This window comes from Prionailurus bengalensis, chromosome B4 (genome assembly GCF_016509475.1).
Source record: "Prionailurus bengalensis isolate Pbe53 chromosome B4, Fcat_Pben_1.1_paternal_pri, whole genome shotgun sequence".
NCBI classification, from domain to species: domain Eukaryota; kingdom Metazoa; phylum Chordata; class Mammalia; order Carnivora; family Felidae; genus Prionailurus; species Prionailurus bengalensis.
This window is the reverse complement of record NC_057358.1, coordinates 100,234,701-100,252,226: the sequence shown is the minus strand read 5'-3', so window position 1 is coordinate 100,252,226 and position 17,526 is coordinate 100,234,701. Positions and strand designations below refer to the sequence as shown.

General features: G+C 38.8%; 1 protein-coding gene across 5 annotated transcripts in view; it reads right to left on the bottom strand.

Annotated features, from left to right (window-relative positions):
• ZDHHC17 (zinc finger DHHC-type palmitoyltransferase 17) overlaps positions 1-17,144 on the bottom strand; it is a 104,246-nt gene extending 87,102 nt beyond the window's left edge. For 4 of the 5 annotated variants that reach the window (XM_043561548.1, XM_043561544.1, XM_043561547.1 and 1 more), the window contains exon 1: positions 17,023-17,144. In XM_043561548.1, coding sequence (XP_043417483.1) covers positions 17,023-17,115 — 93 coding nt within the window. In that variant the 5' untranslated portion in view covers positions 17,116-17,144. Of the gene's footprint in view, positions 1-16,289; positions 16,704-17,022 lie in introns of those variants that run through there. The other variant, XM_043561546.1, reaches the window with a different exon arrangement.
• Positions 17,145-17,526: the final 382 nt, after the last annotated feature.

Genomic DNA, 17,526 nt, shown 5'->3' with positions numbered 1-17,526 from the left:
CCTTCCAAGCATCCTACATGTTTTTGTTTGTTTAAATGTTTATTTATTTTTGAGAGAGAGAGCAGAGCAGGGGAGGGGCAGAGACAGGGAGACACAGGATCCCAAGCGGGCTCTGAGCTGACAGCAGAGAGCCTGTGAGATCATGACCTGAGCAGAAGTCTGACACTCAGGCGCCCCAACATCCCGTATGTTTAACAGCCATTCCAAGGTTTTGTATATTGAAAACCTCAGTGTCCTTTTGCTCATGTTAGCTATTCCACTTAGAAGGCACACCCCATCTCAGGTCTGGCAAACTTCTACAAATCCTTCAATTCACAATTCAAATGTCATTACAACATTCCTTGTTTCCCTCAGGCAGAGTTAGTGATCCAGTTTTCTGTGTTCTGCAAACAATAATTACAGTACTGTGTGATGGTGTGTTAGTTTCCCATTGCAGGTGTAATAGGTTACCACAAACTTAGTGGCTTAAACCAACACAAATATATGATCTTATAGTTCTGGAGATCAGAAGTCCAAAATCAAACATCAGTATCACAGGTGTCAACAGAGCCATGCTCCCTGAAGAGGTACTAAGGTAGAAGCCATTCTTTGGCTCTTCCAGCTCTGGTGGCTTCTGGCACTCCCTGGGTTGTAGTGATACCACTCCAATTTCAGGCCAGCATCTCCGAATCTCTCCAGTCTGCTTCATATAGCCTTCTGCATGTGTGTGTGTACAAATCTCCTTCTGCCTCCCTTTTATAAGGATACATGTGATTATAATCAGAGTCTGCCTGGATATCTAAGATAACTTCCCCATCTCAAGACCCTTTATTTAATTATCCTTAGAGGCTCTTTTCCCTTCATAAAGTAACAGAGGTTCCAGGGATTAAGACTTGATATCTTTGGGGGGCCATCATTCTGTTTACCATAGGACAGAGGCAAGTTCATGTTACATAAACTGGTGCTATCTGTAGTCTTCTCTTGGCTATCAAATACCCTCAATCGTTGGTGATAATGTGGCTCTCTCCTGTGGAGCATTTTGAGATTTCTGAAATTCACCCCATGAGGACAAACAGTAACTCTTAACCAAACTCTGGTCAGAGTCCTCTGGGCCCTCTTCTCAACTAGGCCTCGCCCTTATTCCCTATAACTTTACTAGGACTGCACAGTTTAGCTTTCGGAAAGAATTCTGTTAAGTTAGTTTAGCAAGAATCCCCCTACCCCTGATGTCTCCTTTTAGTATTCCCATCCACTGAGCCCCTCATTCTGTTATAAATCCCCAATTGTCCCTGCTGTATTCAGAACTGAGCCCAGTTCTATACTGAGGGGCTTCTTTCCTCCCTATTGTAATAGTTCCTGAATGAAATTCATTTTTCCCATTCTAACGATTGTCCAGCTCTGGTTTTCTCTGACAGAACCTCCCTCTGTAACATTTTCTGGTATAAAATAGGCATTCTCTAGCTCATTTCTAAAACTCCTCCTCAGCTCTTATGCTAGTGGTATAACCCTGGGGTTGCTTATGCCAAGCAGAAAACTTTCTTTTGGTAAGTTTATTTCATGATGGCTCTAGCCTATCTAGCCTCTAAAGTGTTTGCCTGGTCCAAAGGAAATACTCTTAACATCACTGCACACACAGAGGAAGCCCTCTCTCTGGCTCTTCCACTGCAAGGCTATTTTATGTATCCCTTACCTTTATACTTCACCAGGAAAGCAGCAGCAGCCCCCTATCTCTGGGCCTTCAAAAACTCCAGGGGACCCAAATCATACTTTTCCATGAATTCTTTAACAAGACAGCATCCCAAGAAAAGCCTATTTTTTGCAACCCAGCAGACATCCAGCTATAGACACATTTTCCCTCCTGAAAAGTGCCCGCCTTTCAAAGAAATTGTTTGCAACCCACAAAGGACAATAAAAACACTACATCACTCCATTTTGCCTTGATAACTCTTCAAAGAGCCCTTCTTCCCAGTAAAGTCTCTATTTTGTATAAGCTGGAGGTAATAGAGTTCCAGGACAAATCATGGCCACTTCCCATCAAGTTCAGCATCTCTGTCTACACTACAGGGATCTTTTGTCAGCTACTGTCCTCAGCTTTGAGCTCCAGGAAACATGCTTAGATGACAAGAAAAGTTTCACTTAATATCTTATTATATACAAATACACCATAAAGCATTTGTCCTTTCATACCTAGTACTTTTCACTTAACATCACGTTTCTTAGATTTTTCTGTGCTGATACATGTTGTTCTAGTTTATTCAATGCAACTGCTACATGGTACTTGATTAGATGAATAAATACCATACATTTCCCTGAGACTTTTTGCCGTTATAAACCATGAACAATCTTACACAGAGCTTACCAGTAAAAGTTTCTCTGTGGTAAACACCTAGTAGTAGAACTTCTGGATAAAAGGACTTTGAGTATCTTCAACTTCATTAAATTGCTTTCTAAGGTGGTAGTACCAGCTTATACTCTCACTAGCAATGCAGTTTTCCTTTCACTATACTTGGATTTACCAAACTTAATTTTTAGGAAATCCGATGGGTACCAAACTTATACCTTGTTTTGATCTGCATTTCCCTGAATCAAAGTGAAGAAAGTTTATCCAGGAGAAATCAACTGTATCAATGGAAATGAAAAGTCAAGAAGGATAAGGGCCTCATGCTGACCAGTGGATTTAGCAACATAGATGCTGCTTTACTTTGACAAGGTAGGGCATATGCCAGGCTGGACTGATTAAAGATAAGATGGGAAGGAAAGGAACTGGGAACAGCAAATATAAGCAACTTTTCTGAGGAGTTTTGCTATAAATAAGAGCAAAGAAATAGGGCAGAAGACAGAAGGTAAGTGGGATAAAAAGAAAATATGGTTTGGTTTGGGGATTTTTTTAGGATGGGAGAAATTATCACTAGTACATATAATCCGATAAAGCTAAAAACTGATGAAGTAGGAGTATGAGAACTGCTGGAGAGATGCCATAAGTCAGTCTGAGAGGATAGAAATCAGTGTAACTAAACATATACAGTACTTTTATGCTGAAAACCACAAAACACTGATGAAAGAAATCAAAGATCTAAATAAACAGACATACCATATTCATGGATTGGAAGACTTAACATGGTAAAGATGCCAATTCTCTCCACATTGATACATGGGTTTAACGCAATTCCTATCAAAATCCTAGCAAAAATTTTTGTAGATGTAGACAAGGTTATTCTAAAATTTATATAGGAAGGCAAAATAGCTAAAATAATTCTGAAAAAAGATTAACAAAGTAAGAAAGCAGTGACTCACTTTCAAGACCTATTATATAGCTACAGTAATCAAGATGGTATAGTGTTGGCTGAGGGATAGATATATAGATCAATAAAGCTGAACACAGAACCCAGAAATAAACACACACAAAAATGTTCAACTGATTTCTGACAACAATGTAAAAGTAATTCAGTGGAAGAAAGGTAAGCTTTTCAACAACGGGTATTGAAGCAGCTGGACCTTTACAGGCCAAAAAAAAAACCCAAAAAACAAAAACCCTCAACCTAATTGCCACACTTTATGCAAAAAAACCCTCAAAACTGATCCTGAACTTCAATATTTCAACGAAACTATAAACTGTAAACAAGAAAAAGAAAGTCTTTGAGATCTATGGCTAGGCAAGGAGAATCTTAGACTTGACAGAAAAAAATACAGCCCATAAAAATAAAAATGTATAAACTGGATCTCATCAAAATTTGAACTTATCCTCTAATAAAGACCCTGTTGAGATTGAAAAGACAAGCTATTGACTGGGAGAAAATATCTGCAAACTAAGACAAAGAACTAGTGTCTAATATACATACTAAAAACTCTCAAAACTCACCAGTAAAATAAAGAATTGATTGAAAAAAAACTGGCACAAGACATTGTTATGGGCTGAACTGTGTCACCCCAAAATCAATTTGTTGAAGCCTAGCTGCCAGTACCTCAGAATGTTACTGTATTTGGAGCAGGCCCTTTAAAGAAGGAATTAAGTTTAAATGAGGTCATCAGGGTGGACCCTAATCCAATCTAACTGGTGTCCTTAAAGGAAGAGGATATCTGGACACAGACACCAGGGGCACTGTGAGCACAGAGGAAAAACCATGTGAGGACACAGCAAGAGAGCAGCCATCTATAAGCTAAAGAGTGGGACCTCAGAAAAAACCAAACCTACTAATACCTTGATGTTGGACTTCCAGTCTCAAGAACTATGAGAAAATAAATGTCCATTATTTAAGCTACCTTGTGTGTGGTGTTTGTATGCCCTAGCAAACAAAGAGGATATAAAGATTTCACCCAAGAGGATATAAAGACATATTTCACCCAAGAGGATATAAAGATGGCAAATAAGCACATGTAAACATAGTTGGCATCATTTGCCATTAGGGAAATGCAAATTAACACCACAATGACTTATAATCATATACGTATTAAAATGGGCTACAATCATTAAGTGTCAACACCAAATGCTGGTGAGGATACAGAGATCAGATCACTCACACACTGCTGGTTGTGTACAGTCACTATGGAAACCAGCCTGACAGTTTCCTAAAAAGACTGACATAAAACTACCATATAACCCAGTAACTGCACTTCTGGGCATTTATCCCAGAGAAATGAAAACTTATGTTTACACAGGACCTGCACACAAATGGTTAAAGTAGCTTCATTTATAATAACCAAAAGCTGTAAACAACCCAGATATCTTTCAATAGGTAAATGATTAAACAAACTGTAGTATATCCATATACTACCCAGTAATAACAAGGAACAAAGTGATGATGTCCGCAACAACCAGATCAATCTCCAGAGTATTATGCTGATTGAAAAAAGCCACGCTCATAAGGTTACAAACAATTATGATTCCATTTAAATAACATTCTTAAAATTACAAAAACTACAGAAATGGATACTAGATGAGCATGATATACAAAGGCAATACAAACGATCTTTCTGGTGATGGAAATGTTCTATATCTTCAGTGATTCAATATCAATCTCCCAGTTGTGATATTACTCTATAATTCTACAAGGTGTTACCATTGGGAGAACCTGGGTAATGGGTACACAAGATCTCTGTGCACTTTTTCTTACAACTGCATGTGAATCTAAATGATCTCAAAATAAAAAGTTTAAGTTAAAGAAAAATTATCAACTTAAAAATTTTTAATTTATGCAATTTATCATAAATAAAATATACCTCAACAAAAATGGCTCTGCAGTAAAAAAAAATATTTTAAAAAAACATACACATGATTAAAAAATCATCCAGGGGCACCCAGGTGGCTCAGTCGGTTAACTGTTTGACTCTTGATTTCAGCTCAGGTCACGGTTCATGGGTTCAAACCCCGCATCAGGCTCTGCACTGACAGTGTAGAGCCTGCTCAGGATTCTCTTTCTCTCCCTGTCTTTCTGCCCCTCCCTTGCTCGCGCTCTCTCTCTCTCTCTCTCTCTCAAAATAAATAAATAAACTTTTAAAAATTTTTAAAGAAAGAAGATTTTCAGGGCACCTGGGTGGCTCAGTCAGTTTAGCCTCCGACTCTGGCTCAGGTCACAATCTCGTAGTTTGTGGGTTTGAGCCCCTGTCCAGCTCTATCCTGACAACTCAGAGCCTGGAGCCTGCTTCGGATGCTATGTCTCCCTCTCCGTCTGCCCCTCTTCCACTCATGCTTGTCTCTCTCTCTCTCTCTCTCTCTCTCTCTCTCTCAAAAATAAATATAAAAAAATTTTTTTAATTGAAAATGATTCTCTCTCCCTCGCTTTTTGCTCCTACCCCACTTGTGCACCCGTCTCTCTCAAAAAAACAAAAAGCAAACAAACAAAAAACCCATCCAGACCAGTGTTGTGCAATAGAGCTTTCTGCAATTATGGACGTATGCTACATTTCTGTGCTATCTCAAACAGTAGCTGCTAGCCACACACAGCTAATAAACACTTGGAACCTGACTAATGTGACTGAAAAGCTGAACTTTTTATTATATTCATTCTAATTAGTTTAAATTTAAATTGCCACATGTCATTGGTGGTAGCTACCACATTAACAAGGCAGGTCTAGGAGAAACCAAGATGACAGAACAGCATGGAAGTTTTTTTTGTGTATCACATCCATGAAATACAGCCAGATCAACACTAAACCATCCTGCACACCTAGAAAACTGATTTGAGGATTAACATAATAATCTGCACAACCTGAACCACAGAACTCAGCAGGCTTTGTCTGTGTTTATAATATACACTTTAACTTATCTGTTTATAGTCAAATAATATTATAAAACTGCATTAAATATAAGAACTTAAAAAAAAAGGCAGGTCTAGATATTACAAAGAATGGTAAAAATAATTATATGCTAAGATGGAACTATGTCCTAAGTGTATTAAGAAAAAATGCATCAGTTATATACTTTACCTTCTACTATACACCTTCTGTACTCCTTAAATTTTTAACAATAATCATGTGCCATGTTTCTTAAAAGCCAAAAACCCATACTGGAATTTAAATTTCTGATACCTTGAAAATTCACATATATTATTCAACAATATAGAATAAATCAGATGTTAGGATGATAGTTCAGAAAGTTTTAAGTTTTTTTTTTTTTTTCCAACGTTTATTTATTTTTGGGACAGAGAGAGACAGAGCATGAACGGGGGAGGGGCAGAGAGAGAGGGAGACACAGAATCGGAAACAGGCTCCAGGCTCCGAGCCATCAGCCCAGAGCCTGACGTGGGGCTCGAACTCCCGGACCGCGAGATCGTGACCTGGCTGAAGTCAGACACTCAACCAACTGCGCCACCCAGGCGCCCCAGAAAGTTTTAAGTTTTTATTTGGTCTGCTATCTTATAGTGCTAGATTCTAGTTTGTCAATTTTTTTTCCCCCCAAGTGTGACTTTTTTTGGATTTGGTTACATTCAACTATCCACAGAAAAAAAGAAGACAAATAAGGAAAAAACAAGTTTAGAAAATGGAAACTTATGAAATCAACTTAATTAACTTCTTACACAAAGAGTTGAAAGATCTTGGATATTCGTAATGAGTGTTCAATCAGAAAGGAAAATTCCCTTAGAAAGAATGTCTACAGTTTATTCATGACCATAGTCACAGAATTGCAAATGGAGAGCAGTGAATATTTATAATTACAGTGAAGGGTGATAACACAAATGATAGTGTGACTCTTCAAAAAGTTTTACACCGGAGGTGCCTAGACTCAAGCCAGCACTTGTCCTCTCATCAGCTACTACCACAGATTTAATGCTAACAATATTTATCTCCAACCCCTCCAAAGCCTTCCCTGATCCATACCTAGGGTTATTTCATTTCCTTTCAAGGGATTTTATTAATGAAAACATATTTTCCCTTATGAGTTTAGACTAAGCAGAAGAAAGAAAAAAAAAATCAATTGAATTAACAAAAATTTTGAAGCAGTGTTTTTACAAAAATCTAGTTTTAGGATTTCAAGTCAATTATTCAAAAAAGTAGCCTTACAGCAACTGCCAAAACGGAGTCCTCCCCTAACTTCTTTAATAACAAAAGCTGATAGTAACTCTGATAGTTTTTCTATTATATAATCAAAACTAATTTGTGTTTTGGCCTATTAAATTATATGGCAGAGTATATACGAGGATTATGAATTTGGAGTCAGAGTTTAGATTCTAATATAAACTCTGCCAACTGCTAATGATGTGAACTTGAATAAATTACCTCACCTCTCTGACTCTGCTTCCTAATCTATAAACGGTTCAATAATACCTACTTTTCAGAACTGTAAAAAGTAAATGAGCAGTACACAGAAATAACCAAAATGTCCTTCAGTAGGTGGATAAACAAACTATGGTATATCCAGAAAATGAAACAGTATTCAGCATTAAAAAAGAAATGAGTTGTCAAGTCATGAAAAAACATGGAAGAAACTAAAATGCTATTACTAAGTAAAGAAGCCAGCCTGAAAAGGCTACATACTGCATGATTCCAACTACGTGGCTTTACAGTAACAGCAAAACTATGAAAACAGTAAAAATATCAGTGATTGCCAGTTAGCAGGAAGGGAGGGATGAACAGGTGGAGCACAGAGGATTTTTAGGGCAGTGCAACTATTCCATATACTACTGTAATAGAGGATGCATTATACATTTGTCAAAACCCATAGAATTTACGCCAAAAGTGAACCCTATGGTAAACTATGGCCTTTCAGTGATGATGATGTATCAATGTAGGCTCATAAAATGTAACAAATGTAACTCTGATGCAGGATATTGATGGGGAGGGTGGTACAGGTGTGTGGGCAGCCAGTATATGGGAAATCTCTGTACTTCCTGCTCAATTTTGCCGTGAACTCAAAACTAGTCTAAAAAATAAAGTCTATTAAAAAAAACTTTTAAGAATTTTTGAAAAGTAAATGAGGGCATCTGTAATCCCTGGGCATTGCTAACCAGTGCCTTGGCAAATAATAATATTCAATCAACTCTATGACTGTATTATCACTATCACACTGTGCTGCACTTTTAAAAAGGAGCAACCAAATTCAAACAGTAAGCCTGGATTCAAATTCAGTACTGCCACTTACCAGCAAGTTACTTACCCTCTCTCTGCCTCTATTTCCTCATTTATAAAATAGGTATGAAAAAATGTACGAATTAAATGAATGAATATATATGCAGAACTGTTTCAGGATAGTGACTAGTTCATGGTTATAATTTGATAAATGTTAGCAATTACCATTATTGTGATCTATCAAACCAAAGAGATAACATGAATAGCAATAAGTACAATGCCTCATATATTAAATGTCAAGTTACCTTCCTTCCTCCTCCTGGAGTAAAAGTTTTCCCACATATCAAGTATTTATCACTGAACGGGGAACAAAATATGAGAGTTTATAAGATAAGAATCATCTCTGGAACTTTTTCAAAATATGCATACCACAAACCCACATACTAAATTGGAAACTGTGAGTGGTGTGCATGGAAATAAGTGTATTCTAACAAAATTCTCAGTAAGATTCTAATACACACACACACACACACACACACACACACACACACACACTCATATTCTTACTTCACCTAACCCATCTCCCACACAAATCAAGTTGTGATAAAGTTACTGAATACCAGTGATTAATGGGATTCAATGCACTGAAATCTATATTTTAATATAAGTTTCTTGGAGTACCTATGTATTGCCCAGATAAGGGACAAATATAGCCCCGGCAAATTTAGCCCACAGGTCAAATCTGGCCTATCACCTGATTTTATATATAAAGTTTTATTGGAACACAGCACATCCAATCATTTCCATATTGTCTTTGGCTGCTCTCATATGACCACCACAGAACTGAGTAGTTGCCAAAGAGACTCATATGGCCCACAAACTTGAAAACATTTACTATCTGGAAACTTTACAGAAAGTTTCCCAACCCCTGGTCTAGGTTATTTGTTATTCAGTAACCCAACTAGAACATTTGGCATTAAGAATGAGTTCGATGTTATTACAACATCTCTTAAAGCGTAACAACAACAACAACAACAACAACAACAAAACTGGATGGCTGGAAACAAAGCAAACAAAAAGTTCTTTACATAAGAGTATAGAGGACAGAAATAATTTCACATGCTAGCATTCCTTAAGGAAACTGTTCTTCCCCCAAATCCAACCAAGAGATCTTAGCAAATAACAGGTCCTATCTCATGGCTGTAAGAATGGAAAAAAACCTAAATCAGGAAAACCCAATTCCAAAGTGGAAAAGGGAAAACATGCAGTCCCCCTCTAATGGTTAGCTGATATTTGAGACATATGGCAAAAAAAAAAAAAAAAAAAAAGTCCACATCCATATCGCCACTACAGAGAAGCAGCTGTCCTACATTAGGAGAAAATAGAGCTGAAAGGCAGAGATGAGGATAGAGGAAAAACAGTCTTGTTGACATTCTTGGCTCAGATTCCAGGGATCCTTGAGTCTCTTGCTATCCTAAGTTAGAATTATAGGAATCAGTAACTTCCTTTTTGCCCAAGTTAGTTTTATTTTTTTTTTTAATTTTTTTTTTTTTAATTTTTTTTTTTCAACGTTTATTTATTTTTGGGACAGAGAGAGGCAGAGCACGAATGGGGGAGGGGCAGAGAGAGAGAGGGAGACACAGAATCGGAAACAGGCTCCAGGCTCTGAGCCATCAGCCCAGAGCCCGACGCGGGGCTCGAACTCACGGACCACGAGATCGTGACCTGGCTGAAGTCGGACGCTTAACCGACTGCGCCACCCAGGCGCCCCCCAAGTTAGTTTTAAAAGGATTGAAGACATGGGGCTCCTGGATGGCTCAGTCAGTTAAGCTTCTAACATCAGCCAGGTCACGATCTCATGATTTATGAGTTGGAGCCCCATGTTGGGCTCTGTGCTGACAGCTCCGAGCCTAGAGCCTACTTCAGATTCTGTGTCTCCCTCTCTCTCTCTACCCCTCCCCCACTCACACTTGGTCTCTCTCTCTCTCTCTCTCTGTGTCTCTCAAAAAATGAATAAACATTTTTAAAAAGAATTTTTAAAGGGTTGGAGACATTTGCAACTCAAGGATTCTTACACAACAAATAACTTCTCTTTTCAGTGAAGGACTTACTTATTTGTTTATCAATCATAAGAACAGGGATAGGTTTGTTCATCCCTCATTAAATCCTTCATAAATTAACAAATGTTGGTAATCCAAAAAGTCATTTTTAAAAATTCACAATGGTAAGGGTGCCTGCGTGGTTCAGTCGGTTGAGCGTCCAACTTTGGCTCAGGACATGACCTCACAGCTCTTGAGTTTGAGCCCCACGTCGGGCTCTGTGCTGACAGCTCAGAGCCTGGAGTCTGCTTCGGATTCTGTGTGTGTCTCTCTCTCTGCCCCTAACCCACTCACATTCTGTCTCTGTCTCTCTCAAAACTAAATAAATGTTAAAAAAAAAATTTTTTTTTTTTAATTCACAAGGGTACAGTACAGTAAATTCTCAATCAGTGGTTACTATTTTTTCACTTGATTTTTCCTAGTATTAAATAACCAATTGAAAAACACAAGCTATTTAGGGTCACCCAGGTGGCTCAGTCAGTTAAGTGTCCGACTCTTTCAGTTCAGGTCATAATCTCACGGGCTCGTGAATTGAAGCCCCATGTCACGCTCTGCACTTACAGCACTGAGCCTACTTGGGATTCTCTCTCTCCCTCTCTCCCACTGGCGTGTGCACACAGGCTCTCTCTCACTCTCTCAAAATAAAATAAGCATTAAAAAAAGATACAAGCTATCTAACATATATACCAAAAAAAACCCTTCAGATACATTTAACCCCCTCATCTCCATCTCCTCAATAATCATTGATAATCACAAAGACAAGCTTAAGATACTATAATATTGCAATTTATCTGAGATTCTACCATATTTAGTATGTATCAACCCTAGAAAATGGAATAATATGGCAAATTTTCACCGATTAAAACCGAAGACAAAAATATTCTGTTTATCCCTCTATAATTCAGGAAATTAAGTTCTTTGCAATATTTCCTTCACAGAAAGCTAAATTTCACTGTACTTTCAAATTAGTTGCCTGTAGCTCTATTCTAAGGATATTTTAATAGAAAATATTATCCTACAATTAGAAAATTATTACATTGGGTGAGAATTTTACTTTCATTTTCTATAAATACAATATTGCCTTGAATCAATTCTTCTAATTCCAAAGTTTAAAGTATTTGATATTTGGGGCGCCTAGGTGGCTCAGTCAGTTAAGCATCCGACTTCAGCTCAGGTCATGATGTTGCTGTTCCCGAGTTTGAGCCCCGCATCGGGCTCTGTGATGACAGCTCGGAGCCTGGAGCCTGCTTTGGATTCTGTGTCTCCCTCTCTCTCTCTGCCTCTCCCCCTCAAAAATAAACATTAAAAAAAAAAAAAATTTTAAGTATTTGATATTTTATTCTTAAATTACCTATCGGCGACAGAATCTAATTACAAAATAATATTACAGTTAGATGATGCTGTGAAAGAGAATTTCATGTAACCTTGTATTGAAATAATGTTTTTTGGATTGTGTGATTGTAGGAGGTTCCATTAAAAAAGTACACTATATCAAGATGCCTTAACTAACTAATCCTAATTACCCTAACATAACCTTAGGATACTTTCTAGAGGAAAAGAGGTTTCCCATGGGTTTTTAACTTTTAACAAAATTTTAACATGCTCACTTTCATCTAGTGTGAGGGATCTGGAGGCCTACAGTTAATCTTTTGTTATTCTGCAATGCCTTATTTTATATTCCCCATTACTCTGTGGACTATCAAAGCATCAAGATCATACTTAGATGCTCAACAAACACTCCTCATATCAAAGCACACACTTAAAAATAAATAAATAATATAAAAAAGGCTTAAAATAGAGTCCTCTGCCTATCCTCTCCTCAATCCCCAATTTTAATTTTCTTACCTACTTAGTTGCCTCCATACCCAATAATAATGTATACTACTGTTGCTTGAGAATTACTAATTTCTTACCACAACATTAACAGCTAACATGTATCGTGTTATTAAGCACCAGACTCAGAACTTTACATACATTATCTCATTTAACTTTCACAACAACTTCATGAGGTAGGTGCTATTATACTCTCATTTAAATCTGGAAAATTAGGACACAATTCAATAACTTGCCCAGGGTCACATAGCTAGTAAGTGGCAACACTAGAATTTTAACTCAAGCAGCCATACAATAGTACTCACACTTTTAACCTCTATCTTATATCTATCCACTCCACAGTCCGTTCTTAAATATTTTTAGAATGATTCTCTCAAACTAAATAAAAATAATGAGCAAAATAAAACAAAGAAGTCAAAACTGTAAAATGGCATTTCTCACAGCTTAATTTCTCACAGCTAAATTATAGGTCAGTAGTTTGCAACTTTGGCTTTGCCACAATCTATGAGGTCACCAATCAGTTGCATTTGTATTTTATATACATTGATTCAGTGATTACTATGCTTGAGGTACAGTGTTTTTAAATCTAAATTACAACTACATGACCTATAGCATCAGATTCTAAAGACGGCCAGAAAGACATACTTTAAAGGGAAAGCGTGTGCCGGTAACCCAACAGAAGAAGAAAAGCAATTTTCAAAGAAATTTTCTATCTACTTTCTGAAAGCAAATGAATTAATTTACTTATGTGTACACATGTATCTCTAACTACATGATAGGGCAAAAAAATAGTAACGGAAAAAGGCAAAATCACTTTCACTAAAGAAAACTTCAAAAAAGAGATTTTTTTTTTTTTTAAATCTGAAGGCAGGAGACGTAGTAATATTTTGCCTTAAAATTTTAAACAAAAAAATGAGACATGAATATGGACAAAATTAATGTAAAGCAAAAAAACCCATATATATACCATTTAAAAAAGAGAAACTAAAGAAAAGGCAGTGACAGAAGTTCTTAAATTGAGAAAAAAAGAAAACAAGAGATGAAAGCCCTAGATAATCTAGGCAATCCAGTTCAAAGCTCTGAGTCAGATCTTGCTGAAACAGAGAGTCCCTATAATAATACTCTGGCAAAGGGGGGTATTGTGGCCTCATTCTATGAAAGAGTTAGGAAAGCTTACTGAGGATATACTAGCGGGTGAAACGGAAGAGTGATGATAGCAAGTCAGCTGGATTGTAGACCAACATATGGTCTCTATGTCCCTGCTAAAGTCTTTCTTCTAACCATTCTAGATGACAGAAATCTGACACTGCTTGCAGGCTACACTACTCAATTCAGCACTTATTTGCCTTCTGTTAAGTGTTTCACACTTAACAGCGTATATATTCCCAATTAGATCACTAACTCTGGAGAGCAGGAGCTATCCTATTTATTTTATTTTCACCCATATAACCTAGCACAGTGCTATGCACGTAGTAGATGCTCAAACCTACTGATTCTGAAAACTCACAACATACAATCACAACATTAGAGTTTAAAGAAATCTTAAGAGATCATCTAGTCTAACTCTTTTATCTTCAAAGCAAAAAAACTAAGAGTAGTTAAAGGTACAACAGCCGAAAGTCAAGAGTTAGGATTAGCACCCTAATCCCATGATAATCAGTTCATCTTTTCCCAAATAACCTCTAATTTCTTCCATTATGATAAAATGAATAATCACCTATTTCATCAGAAAACAAAGTAATAGCACCAGTATTCGCTACATGCCAGGACTTTCAGAAGGTTAGATTTGTTTGGCAGCCTCAGTCTGGGATGACTGCTTTATAAACATTATATAAACACTTAAAAACATTATTATACTACTTAATACTCACAATAAATACTCTAAGAGATACTGACCCAATTTTACAAATGTAAATGAACCACGATAATAGCAAGTGGCAAAACCCAAATTCTGCTTATCACCAGTGGCTCTTAACCCTATCCTGTCTCTCACTGAATTTAACACAAAAATCCCAAAGTCTTAAGAGTCCAGCACAGTACCTGACCCAAACAAAATAAACAAATGTTTAAAAGACTGACTTAATGAATGGATCACTTAATTAAAAAGGTTCTCTCACAGGAAATATCTCTATAAAGGTTTCACTGTTTATCTAATTACGTAATCCCTTGAGAATGGTTTTAAGAGTGCACAGTTTGCATACTAACAGAAGGTTTATAAAATGGCTTATTTCTTTATCCTACAAATAATTCGTCTGTTCAACAAATATTAAGTGAGAAACTATTTTTGTGACACAGTGTTAAATTAAGATAAAAAGTAAAATAAAACTTGTTCCTACAAGATTCTATTCCACAAATTAAAGTCCACACAAGTCTCTAAACCATTTAACAAAACCAAAATGTGTAACATCTCCCTCCTTCTTCTGGTAGAGGAAAAAGAAGTAACATTAACTGAGCACCTACAATGTGCCAATTCTTAATCCTCAACACGTACAGCTTCACCTAATCCCTTACAGCTAAGTGAACTAGCCCACATCTCCATTTCTGATGAACAAATTGGGACCTAAAGAGATTAAGTGCTTGTCTCAGGTCCCTCGGCTAATTACTACAAATACAGATTGGAACCTAAGTCTGTCTGACCAAAGGTCTATGTTCTCTTCTAAAAGAAGTTAAAAGCATTTTTATTTGCTTACCAAGGCAGAGAATGGGTTTCTTTCCAAAAGAAGGTGAAAACACTGCTTATTTTAACAAAAAAAGAATACATCTTCTCAATCCTCACAATAGCCTATCAGTTATTATTCCAAACCAGTATTATAAACGATGAAGCTAGAACTCAGAAGTAGCTTGCCCGAGCACATACTGCAAGGAAGCAGAACTTTACCAGGTATGCACACAACACTAACCACAGGAAAAATGCAGAAAGACCTTAGCTCTTGTAATTCTAAGCTTAAGACTCATAACAGCTAATCAGACTTTGTGTTTGCTAGGTGAAAAGGAATGGTAGATATTGATATCAACTTCCACTTTCAATCGATTTTCTAATAACATTCTATTACATGGCACCCGGAAGACTGGTCTGTAAATTTCAAGCCTACAGGCCATTTCATTATACCAAGCAATCTCTCTCTGGATTGTTACCAAAGTACCAAACAATGTACTATTTTACAAAGCAAAGGTTTACCAAGAGAACAGTATGTTAAAATACATAAAATCAATATTTAAGTATTTGAAACTTTCACAGGAATAGACGAATAATAAATATTCCTTAGCACTATTTTCAATGCATCATCTGAAAACTACTTTGTTTCTTGGTATATTTTTCAGGCCTAAGCTCCAATGACAGTTCTAAAAACCTTACTACCTTGGTCACAAAAATATTTAGTTTTACTGGACAGCTCTGTTTCTCAGAAATCCAGAGAAGCCTTTTCTATGGACAGTGGCTCAGGCATATTCCTAAGAAACGGTCCCATCTGTTTGTGGTAAAGCAAAGTGATGAGTAAGAGGGTGATTGAGTATTAATACAGAACATGTTTAAGTGTGTATCTTTATTTACATTTTACTAAATAATAAAAGCATGCAATATAGCCCAAAGTTCAGAAACAAGTAGAATCATTCTACTGTAAAGTAACCAGATAGACACTTCCATCTTGGTTCCCCTCACTACAACACAAAGGTTGTCTTCATCCCTTAACCTCATAAAAACTACAGTTCTTCAGTAAGCTTTGCCGCTACCTGACCCACACCTAACTGTGAATCATTGAAAACTGGAATGCATCACGAATTGCTTCCAGGACTGAACTAGCACTAGCTCAGCTATAAATTAAGAAGTAAACAAGTACAGAATATGACAGATCCTGGAGCGGGACACTGTTTACTTACATGGGAAGATACTCCTGTTGTGATGGGAAACGTGTTGCACTGACTTCCCCTGGCTCCAAAAAACAAAACCAAAAAAAAAACCAAACCAAAACAACCCATACTTTGACAAGCTAGGTAAGCGTGGCTCTATTCCCAAAAGTTTTGACCTCTCTCGTTAATCGCATAAGGACAAACGCTCATATAAGGACATCGGACACAAGGCGCCCGAGGTGCTGCCTATGGCATAACCTGGAAGGACATCACTTTATACAGAAACTGTGTTCTTACCCTGCACTACCCACAGTGATGAGCTAAATGGGAGGAAGAGCTACCACCATTCACCACAGCGAAGCAAAGGAGAAGAAATCAAAACCAGACGCGCTCTGTCCTCGCCCCCGAGAAGCTTGGAGCAGGACTAGGGGCGTAAGCTGCGGTTCCAAGCCAGCACTAGGCCCCCGTCACCTGTGCACCCGCGAGCAGCGTGGCGACAGAGCAGAACCATCAACATCTCCACCTCTGTCCTCTAGGCACAGCCAGGGACTGCGTCCCAGATCCCGCCCCGACCAGGCCCGCCCCGCTATCTCCACCCCGTTATCCGCTCGCAGCCGCGCTCGGGCCTGGATTTGCCTCCCCGCCCTCCCCAACTTCGGCACGTTCCACTACCCCCACACGGTTAGGCCATAGCCCTCCGCAAGTTCGGGGGAGAACGGTCGGGGCCCGAAGGGCGAGGAATGCGCTCGGCGCGGTTCCTCACCTCTGGATGGAGAAGGGGCACACAGCCCGCTTCGGTATCGTACTCATCCGGGCCGTCCGCCATCTTGGTGTTAAATCCCTCCTCCCGCTGCATGCCGGGAGAAAGCGTTTCACCCTCGCGGGGCTCGGGCGAGGCGGAGGGCACGCGCGAGGGCGAGCTCGAGCCCCGCCGGAGGCGATGCGGCCGCCGCCTCCTCCTCCTCCTTCCCCTCCCCCGTTACCGCCCCCTCTGCCCCGCTCCCCTCTGAGGGCGGGGGTCCCAGCGCGCGTGCGCGCGAGCCGGGCCGGCCCCGAGCGGGAGCGCGCTCTGCTGCACTGCGCCGGACCAGACGGGCGGAAGGCTCTGGGCGTGGGCAGCATAGCCCGGGGGCGGGCCCCCGGCACGAGGCAGATGTGCGCCACAGTCCGCTCGAGGGAGGCTGCCAAGGGGGGACTGAGTCAATAACGCGGGAAACCTGGAGGCGGCGCGGGAGCAAGACACAGCTCCGGCGCCGCGCAGCGGAGA